Genomic DNA, 10981 nt, shown 5'->3' with positions numbered 1-10981 from the left:
AAGTAATTCCCTTGAACTATTATACCGAACTAGTTTTCTGCAACCTTATAAATGGTACTGATATTTACAGCGAATTTTCGTTCAAATTAAGCCAATATATGGTGTAATCTGGTTCAAGATCAATGTTTCTTTAATATTGTAATAATGCACTAAAGCATTCAAAGTAATTACTTTAAAATAACTTTTCATTAATTCTGATAGAAAAAAATATGAAATAAATTTTATAAAAGCTTTAACTTTAAAATCGTTTCATCGGATTTTCTTTTCTAGAAAAAGATCGCATATTTTTTTTCCAACTTAAAGTTTAAAAAATTATACTTTTGATAATATGATGCCATCTATAAGATGAGTTTTGATCGCATTCTTGCCTAATGATCTTAATGACACATTTTTTTTGTGTGAATGATTTCATCATTTTACGTGTTATAGAGTAACGTATTAATCAAAAATTAATTTACAAAAAGTGTCCATCTTTGAAGCCGTACGGGCTGACATTCCGAGCAATATATAAGCAGCTTTACTTTAGAATTGAAATTTATCACAGACGTATTTAGATTTTGTGCAAAAATATGTCCCAAATTCGGATAGAACATTCAATAAAAATGAGAATTGGAGAATGGTTTGAGATTTAAATGAATTATCTTAAAGTTTAGATGATATAGAATCTTCCAACAATGTTTCATCATTGGAGACATGCTTCTGTATCTCCCATATCCTTAAAGTATCCTGATCCGGACTTAAAACAACCTCACTATGAGTTTGGTTCTCCAGATTTGCTGACTCATCACTTTTAATAGAAGCAATCGACTTCCTTTCAGCCATGTTATCACCAAAATGGTATTTCAGTGGAGTAGTAGGATAAGTAGTAGGAATGCGGTATGGCATATCGACCGAATGTTTATCCGATATAACATGGTGGTGTTGATGCAAGTGATGATGGATAATGTGTCCGGAAGATTTCTCAGGGAGCGATGCAGGAGAATGGACGCTGAAGCTAAAATGATGGCACTCGGCAGCTCTAATAGAGGGAGAGAACGAAGGTAATACTGTAGATGTTGTTGGTCTGCTCTGGAGGGGAATAACTTGGCAAGAACTGTGGTCGTGGTCATCCGTAAGCTTTTGAAGATGCTTTTGGTTGGCGTTGTTTTTACTGTAAACAGATGAGCTTGCGTGACCTTTACCTCCTGCAAATGAGCTTAAAGTACGTGGCCAAGAATTCAATTTATCCAACTCAGACACAAAAATATCCGATGTTTTGAATGAGTTGACATTTCGATCGAGAGTGGTCGCAACGATTTTGTCTCGCAATTCACTTCTTTCATCTATATATCTCTGGGGTGAATCGAAAGAATTTTTATCTTGAATTTCTACTGGTAGCGAATTGAATTCAATATCTTTGGAAACGTCAACTTCGCATTTGTTCTCTGATGTGGAGTACATTTCAGAGCTAATTCGTTTTGTGGCTTCTTCGGAGATAGTTGACGTTTTCGCTGTGGAATAGTTGCTGCACGGGGTTCCAGCTGCACTTAAACTGCCATTTTTGTCTTCGAGTTTTGAAACTGATCTGAAAGGGAAATTTCTCATTATTTGAATAAGTTTATAACTTTTTTTTTTCCATCTTCAATCATTTTTTACAAATAATCTTGAACACTTTAAAAAGATCGAATTTGACCCTCAAATATTGTATTATTGGGGGCGGTATAAAATTCTTTTGCCTTTACGCACAAAAGACTGGTTAGTCTCTAAGTTATTAAACTGAAAAGCACTATTCGACAAGGACATTTTTTCACAAAATTTCGTAATTAAATTTATTGCTAAGAAACTAAATCATAATCTTTAATATGATAAATTGGAATATTGATAAAACAATAAATATTTGTCACTATTGTTTTGATTTTACTTAACAGCCATAGAGCTAAATGATTAAAAAAATATTATCAAATGATAGTCAATAATAAAAATCAGGGTTTAATCCGTTAACAGTCAAGCTGTTTACGAAAATTAGTTAAAGAAAACAACAACTCGTGGCTAAACAAATATTTTATATTGCATAGATCTACTAATAATCTAGAAGCATATCACTTTAAAAATAATTTAATAAACTAGATATAAATTACAATTTTGTGGGGGGAACGTAGTCTTTTTCTGATTTATGTATTTAAATGATTTATGATCAAAGCTAAAATACGAGAAAGAAACACACAATGCTGTAGAAATATGATATTGTTTCAATTCTATAAAACGAACCCGATTCTTCTGTGTCGAAACATAGTTCGTCTTTCTATGTTTTTAAGTTGAAGTTTCTCATTATAGAACAGAAACTAAGGCACGCTTATGTGACATCATCGCACGTTTATGCGACATCATCGCACGTTTATGTGACATCATCGCACGTTTATGTGACAACGTTACGCTTCATTCACTTACAGATCAAAGTTAACCTTTTCTTTATTTGAGTTGATTATGCAATAAATAATACCTGAGACTTTTGACACTTGTGCTGTCTTTAGACAGTTCATCCTTATAGCTTCTCAAGGTGTTTCCACTGTTGCTGAAGGTCAAGAGCTGCGCAGACCCTCTCTGGGATGGCGAGTAGTCCAAAACCATATCCGAGGGAATGGTTGGCAGCGAATTCTTGTAGTTGGCATTACAGCAATCTTCCCGAACACTAGATATTATGTCATTCGGAAGAGATCCCTTTTCACCCCAGAAAGCATTTGTGTTGAATGCGCCTGTGTCATTCATGTCGGTGCTGCCGATTCGTGTGTTCGTTGTCAGCCCATTTTCTTTGTTGTGTCCAGACTTAGTTGACCAACTGCTTTGAGGGACAACGCCTTGGCATTTTTTAAAACTTCCTGTCTTGAATAGTTGATACCTGAAAAATATAGCACTGATATTGATGTAGTCGATTTATATATATATATTAATAATAATAAATTAATATAAAATATAAAACTATTAATGGGGAAAACCAAAAGTCTTCCTCAGGACACATCTTTTGGAATAGTTTAATGCGATATTTCTGAATAAAGAAATATATATATATATATATATATATATATATATATATATATATATATATATATATATATATATATATATATATATATATATATATATATATATATATATATATATATATATATATATATATATATATATATATATATATATATATATATATATATATATATATATATATATATATATATATATATATATATATAATCTCTCCTATGTCGCACCATAAACTCGGGTATTTATCCATCTGTTTGCAACGCTATGATTATTATTCATTTCGTTGAGTTGTCTTAAGTAATGATTTATGTAATGTTGAATAGTTGAGTGGTATATTCATTTAGAATCATTTTGTATTTTTATAGAAATAGAAACTTAGTTACGAAGTAATTATTCAGATTTAATTTTGCGATACTTTTTAAAATGCCTATACAAATTTTAAAGATAAACATTATTATGGCGCTGCTTACAATTATACCAATTATTTGGGACGGAGCTTGCCGTTTTTGAGCCGTAGCATTTATAATACTCAAGTTATTGTTTGAGAAGTGCGCAAGAAGATATTACAGCACGTAATGGAGTAATAATACAGTAATGATAAAGCGTAAATAATACAGCATATTTGGATGAGCTTTCTATCTTATCTCGAGACAAAGATGGAAATAATCTTAATACTTTTCTACCTATACGAAGTATTAATGTCCTAAATGATGGACAGATTTGAATTATTACTACAATACCATACAACGAGAAATATAACGGTATCTCAAACAGCTCTTGAAAACAGTGAACATTAAAATCAGAATACTTTTGCCGGGCTACATTTAGACTGTGAAGAAATTTGGCAAATATATTGTTTAAAAGATGCTACGATTTTATGAGGGGTTCAAGAACTAGAAAGTTTAAAAACAGTTGTATAGGTTACAATTAAAGTTTATTTATTTTACAGGATAATTAAAAAAGGTGGTAGTCAAAGGTGGCTAGTTAAATATGAGTCTTAAACTATCGCGTAACAATTAAACCTAACCATGTTTCAACTCTTAAAAATGAACCTTTTTGAAGTCACACAAATTCTCTTTTAAGGCATGAAACGAGAATTGACTCTTTAAAGATCTTAGTCGGTATTTTTTTCGAAATCTGTGTTATTCATTAAAGTTTTACAGCGATTAAAAAGTATGCTCAAAATTACTAAAATATGGTAAAAACTGTGTTTCTGGCTGTATAGGAACATAATCAAAAAGCTCGGAATTTTTTGCCAAAACGCTTTGGTAATGATTTTGGTAAAATTAATAACAAAATATGGTTGTATAATATATGATAAAATTTGCTAATGCGGTAAAATTTGGTAATTTTAAGATGATTGCTTAGAGCATGACATATAAACCATATTTCCGATTAAATGTACTTTTTTTGCATTTTTTACTATGCGTGTGGTAATAAGATCTATAATTTTTAAAACCTGAATTTCCAATAAACTGTTATCATATGATTGGAAAAGTATACCTAATCAATGGTATAAATACCGTATATTTTGATTTTATTAGCCAGAATTATGTTGTTTTTTTTTGTCAGAAATGTTATTACCATACCGTACAGTAATTTAACTGGATTTTTTCCTCCATGTATGCATAAAACTACGTCATAAAGAAAATAGTTTTTAAATCAAGAATGTATTTGTTCATCACATACCAAGCGCTTCTAGCTTCAGAATACATCAGGCATCTGACAAGAAATATGAGAAATCCCTGCAAGGAGTTGGAAATGGAAAATACATACTGGAAAATGAGTCGAGCTTCACCAATTGCGAATACTCCGAAAACCCATGATACGCCAAGAAGAACCTTAACAAAATAAACGTTAACAGGTTTAAATATACAAATTAATGTATAGCTAGCTTAATTAACGAACATGAATTATTTAAAAGTATATATTAGCAACACAAGAAATTGATATTTTATTAATTTTTAGAGATATGCTAACATTTTAAAAAATTCCGCTCGCTAAAAAGTACAGGCACTCAGAGAGCTTTTTACCGTAAAAGATGTTTTTACCGGAACATGTCATGGGACAAAAATTTGATATACCGTAATTTTTCAGTAGTAATTACTATAAAACTGCTAAATCACTCTAATAAAAAAATGGTATTGTAAAATTTAGGGTTTAATGCTTTACGGTAAACATAAATTTTACGGTAAAATGGATTTTACAGATTATACACCCAAGATGCCAGTACTTTATATCGTAATTTTACCCAAAAATTGTTACAGTGCAGAGCTCGTAACTACGGTTAAAATAAAGCATATTGTAATTGGGTATAATATGAAAAAAACACAACTACTTCGATTTAGTAGGAACAACATATGACGCAATGCTAAACGAATGAAATTTAGTTGTTGTTTATTTAGTTATTGTTATTAGTAGTTGCTGTTATTTGTTTTAGTTGTTGTTGTTTATTTAGTTTCAATAACTTTTCTTTATAATGCAATAAAATCTGGCGAGCAGCTATTTAAACGATCGAACACTTCATTTGTTTATTTGTGGCTTGAAGTTAGGCTCGCAGAAAATGCCGTTCATGGGTTAAATTTAGTAGGAACAACACAACCTGTGACGTAGGCTATATTATACCCAATTGGTGATATTTTAATACATAACAGTCTTTAAAATGTTTTAAGTCACCTTTAGTATCACTAGCACCAGAAAATTTTTCTGTTGAAATATAATTAAAACATTAATTTCTGTTGCCAAAATCTGCCGAAAATTATATTAGTTGACAAGTGATTAAAAGAAATTTGCCGAACGTATGGATTATTTGTTAAAAGAATTTGTTTAAGTGAGTAACTTTCAAAATCAGAACTAAAAATAACATACCACAAATAAGTAACTTGTAGCAAACTCAAAAGTTGCTAGAAATTTTGAAAAAGTAATAATAGAAAAAAAAAATAGATAGAGGGGCAGAGGGAGAATTGCGGCTTTTGAGTTTGTAAATTAATTTCTTAATTGGTTTAATTTCTTAAGATCACTTGTTTTTAATATCTTTGTGATTGATACTTAATCTAAAGATATGTTTATCTGTAGTTATTTTTTCATCGATAACAAAGTTTCGATGAAATAAACGTTGAAAGTAGCTTTACTTGTTTGTAAAATTATATCAAAAGATTTATTTTGGTTTCATCGTACTTTTGTTAAAATTGAAAAATTTTATTTTAAAAATTACGTGTCCCGAGAAGAAAATAAATTAAATTACATCTTTCCCGTTAAAAGTATAGTTTGTTGATTGAATTTTAATAAAATATTTGACAGTACCAATAAATATCTTTTTCAAAGTACACCGGAATTCGTGAGTAGAAATTCGTGGAAGCAAATGAAATTGATATGAATTGGTGACACGAATTCAAATTAATTAAAATACAAAAAAAGAATTGAAACTTAATAATTTAATTATTTCTTGTGTTTTAAAAACATTTTGTATCCTTAACTTAGAAAACTAATTTTCGATTCATAAAGTAAACCGTATTTGTCACTCACACGTGTCGAACCAAAGCAAATGAGTCGTGCGTAGTTAATTTATGGTCACAACTTAGAATATTCCAAGGTTGATTCAAACAAAATGCATGCTTGTAAATAATGAAAATAAATACTGCATCTTACCATAACTGTGAACGCTCCTCTAATTTGAGCTTTGGTGACGAGACATTTATCTTTCTTGGGGCACTGTGGAGTTTTCTTGATGGAGTCATCCTTTAAAGTGCAGAGCGCTTTAGTTATCATCAGAAAAAATATCAGATTTATAAGTAAGATGATACAGGATGGTCCAAGGAAGCTGATGTAGTACACATATGGATTCTCAGCATTAAGCATGCAACTGAAAGTTAAAACGAAATAGGAGGATAGCGTTTTTTAATAGTACTCTACCTTTCCAGATCGACAATATCAAAAGCACAGTTTATGTACAAAGCAGAAAAAAAACTGATGATCTTGAATAAGTTTTGATCTAATGATTGGATGTTCACGCTTTAGGTCTTAATTTTATTGGCTCAAGGGGGTGATCTCCGAATCAAATTTTAAAAATACGATTTCTTTGAAATCCGATTTCTCAGGAACTATTCGACCGATTTTGCTCAAATATTGTATTTTGTCCTGTAAAATTATATTCCTTAAAATTTTTAAAAAGTTTTATGCCTTGCAATTCAAAATTTTTTGACATTTTTAAGTAAAATAATAAAAAAATAATAAATATTTACTAACAGTTATATTTTGCATGGAATTATCTTTGGATAAACGATTTTTATATTTGTGTTCAAAATTCTTTGAAATCGATCCAGAAGTTCTCAAGACATGGCGGAATACGCAAAAAAAAAAAAAGACATTAACATTAAGGACCCAAACTTTCGACCGCTCACCTGATCAAAATATGGAGACCGTATATTTCAGGGGTCAGAAATCAAAATCCATCAAAAAAAGGTATGCTTATTCAGAGAAAATACATTTTTGTGTTTGATTTCGTAACTTAAAATATCATTTGCACTAATTAATGTGCAGTTCACCCCTTCGAATCATTAAGATTGAGTCCAAGAACGCGAAGATCCTATCATTCGATCAAAAGTTATTCAGAATTCATTACCCACAGTACATGCAAAAATTAGCATTTCAAAATTATCTAAAAATAAATTGTCTTTTAAAACTATTTAATTTTTCCATGTACACTATTGTGCTGTTTAACATTTCTACATAATTCAAATTTCAATAAAATCAGTACATTTATTAAAATGCAGCCTATTGTTAAAATGTATAATTGTTTCGATGATCTTCGCCACCAAGTTTTTTTTTGTAATCATAATTAATCATAGCGTGTATTGTCTTGAATAGCGTAAAACAAATAAATTTTTGTTCTATAAAGAGGAAATATTGAAGTGGTACTGTAAGGATTCACAGCAGCTTGCCATCTTACAGTAAGGCTTTGTTTGACTCTGGTGTTCAAAATGACAGAAGAATAGCAAATAAACTTGAGATACGTTATGTCATATTTGAGAAACGGATGGTTTTTAAAACAATAACTGTTGGGAGACTAATTACCGGTGCTTATGAATGAAAGCAATGAATGTTGGTTACCTGACATAGCTATTTCACATGGATATAGCTATTTTAAAATTCACCAACAAATAACCTAAATTGAGCCGTGATGGCTCAGGGGATAGAGCGTTCGCGTTCAAATAAGGTGAACCTGGTTCGAATCCCAGCGATCGCTGATCGATACGGATATAAGCATCCGGCTTGCACCGACCACAGCGCTGACGTAAAATAGCTTTAGTTGTCATAGGTTAGTATCCCTCTGCCGCCAGGTTAACCATGGGAGGTTTTCGTGGTTTCCCTCTCCCTGTAATGCAAACGCGGGTTAGCTCCATCAAAAAGTACTCAATGAAGACAAATTTTTCTCAATACTTGATCCAGAAGTTCCCTTGTCTACTGGAATGGGTTCAAAATTACAGGGCTACGGAGTTTAACATTAGTAATTGTAATCCCGAAAAATTGGTTCAGCTGTTCAACACGGTTGTAAAATAAAATAACCTAAATTCTGAATATATATTTTCTTTCATAAAACTTCTTTGAACAAAAGACTAAATTGATGTAAGGAAAGAAATGTATTACTAATTAATTGTTTGGACTTATTCTTATATTAATTACCATCCATTGCTTTTACTTCATAGCTAGACTTAAGAGTCAGTAATAGTGAAAATCATTGTTATCGGATTTCAATTCCATCAAGCGAAAACATTAACCTCAATGTTTCTTACTATGTTCTACTACTATTCACTGATATGAGTAATATAACAATATAAAGTTTTGCAGTTCTTATATGAGTTGCATTTCTACTTACTATTCATTTTGGTTTAAATAAACTTCCCAGTCCATTAAGACTGTTGTTCCCACAATGGCAAATGGTATACCTATATGCAAAATAAAATATACATTAGTTATTGTAATAGAGCTATGAAACATTTGTTTGATTCACTATACTTGCTAACTAATGTTATTAAGCAGTTTCTCCTTAAAAATTGTCCTTATACTTAATTCTACTAAACATAAATGAAATACTTACATTTAAACAAAAACTTTTGAGTTTTATTCAACAATTCTCTAAATATTCGAAATTTTTATTCTGACGCGAAATAATTAATAAAATTTTGCGTTTTTCAAATACTATTTCATTAAATGTATATTTTCGGAGATATGCTTTTGAACTATCACTTAAGAATTCCTATTTAATTGATTAAGAAACTAAGAGCGTTGATTTCTCCGTTAAAATATTTAAATTCTTTTCTTAGATTACGTAATTTTAAATAAGATTACATTACAGTTCCGATATCTGAAAGTATATTAAAGAGTAACAGTTGAGTAACAACATAAAACTAACAGTCTGTGATTGGTTAATTGGCTAAAATGTATTAAAAAAAACGAAACAAAAAATTTCCTGTCGAGTTAACATTGAGTGCCTCAGTCTGGTGTTTATTCTAGCGGTATCTCAAAATAATAAAAAAGTAAATTTTTTTCTGTCTTTAAAATTGACCTTAGCTATTAAAGTATGTAAATTAGTGTTAAATATTCACGTATCAATAGGAATAATTAATTTTTAAAAGTTATAATAGTTATAGACTTGTTACTTTTATGAAGTTATAGATGCCATTGTATGCCAGATAAGCTTTGAATAAAGCATTATAGTTTTAAAGTCAAAAAATTAGTATTTAGAAATAAACTAAAAATAAAGTTATGATTCTATATTCTAAATTATAATAAAGTTATGATTCTGCGATTCTATATTTACTGAGATGAATCAGTGTATCAATAATTTATTATTTTAGACACATTTTGCTTAGTTATGTGCCCCTCTTCTAGAAAAAGAAATGGAATGACACGCTACAGCTAATATGACTGTGATAAGGAGGAAGAAATATAATTTGTAAAAGAAACTACCATTTTATTTTGAAATCCCAATTTTGCACAGCTTGAAATTAGTTTCAGTAACTCTTAATAGTAATAAGAGTCATAATTCTAAGTTTTATCAAATAAATTATAATATTTCATTTGACGCAACAAAAATCTGAATTTCATTTCCTATTTTTTCGACAAAATTATGATTTTAAAAAAAAGAAACTAAAATTAAATTTAATATCCACAGACTGTTTTAAATTCCTTTAAGTCAGAGCAAAATGAAAAGGCCGATCTAAATACAGAGATTTTTCAAGAAGATAGATCCAATTTAATGAATTTATATTTAATGAAGTATAAATTGAACATGATCAATCTACTTATCAATGAAAAGGGAAAATTTTAAAGTTTTTTTTTTTTAAATCACAGGTTATTATTGTTCTGCTCACAGACGACTCTTACAACCTTATATGAATTTGTGATAATAATTTCAACGAAAATATTAGCACAAATTACTATGTGTCGATACATAATGGACTTTTGCAGCTTTATATGACCTAGTGTCTTAATAGCAATGGATACATTGGTGGAAATTACACCATGGCAGCTCAAAAGGACTCTTGTAGGCTTATATGACCTAGTGTCTTAATAGCAATGGATACATTGGTGGAAATTACGCCATAGCAGCTCAAAAGGACTCTTACAGGCTTATACGACCTAGTGTCTTAATAGTAATGGATACATTGGTGGAAATTACACCATTGCAGCTCAAAAGGACTCTTGCAGGCTTATATGGCCTAGTGTCTTAATAGCAATGGATACATTGGTGGAAATTACGCCATAGCAGCTCAAAAGGACTCTTACAGGCTTATATGACCTAGTGTCTTAATAGTAATAGATACATTGGTGGAAATTACACCTTGTAATCTCAAAAGGACTCTTACAGCTTTATATGACCCAGTGCCATAATAACTTCGGAATAAATTACGCTACGTTAGCTCACAAAGGACAGTTTTATGGGAACAAGTACCATAATAGT

General features: G+C 30.3%; 1 protein-coding gene across 1 annotated transcript in view; it reads right to left on the bottom strand.

The window, feature by feature from the left end:
- Positions 1-388: 388 nt before the first annotated feature.
- LOC107457221 (uncharacterized) overlaps positions 389-10981 on the bottom strand; it is an 81210-nt gene continuing 70617 nt past the window's right edge. The window contains exons 16-20 of the mRNA XM_043042031.3: positions 8894-8963; positions 6667-6880; positions 4708-4859; positions 2480-2875; positions 389-1564 (exon numbers count right to left, since the gene is read on the bottom strand). Of these exons, the coding sequence (XP_042897965.3) occupies positions 643-1564; positions 2480-2875; positions 4708-4859; positions 6667-6880; positions 8894-8963 (1754 nt within the window). The 3' untranslated portion in view covers positions 389-642. The remainder of the gene's footprint in view (positions 1565-2479; positions 2876-4707; positions 4860-6666; positions 6881-8893; positions 8964-10981) is intronic.

Source organism: Parasteatoda tepidariorum, chromosome 9 (assembly GCF_982258835.1).
Source record: "Parasteatoda tepidariorum strain Cologne lab strain chromosome 9, Ptep-v5.0, whole genome shotgun sequence".
In the NCBI taxonomy this organism is placed as follows: domain Eukaryota; kingdom Metazoa; phylum Arthropoda; class Arachnida; order Araneae; family Theridiidae; genus Parasteatoda; species Parasteatoda tepidariorum.
The sequence above is the reverse complement of the archived record's forward strand: the minus strand, read 5'-3'. Positions and strand labels throughout refer to the sequence as shown.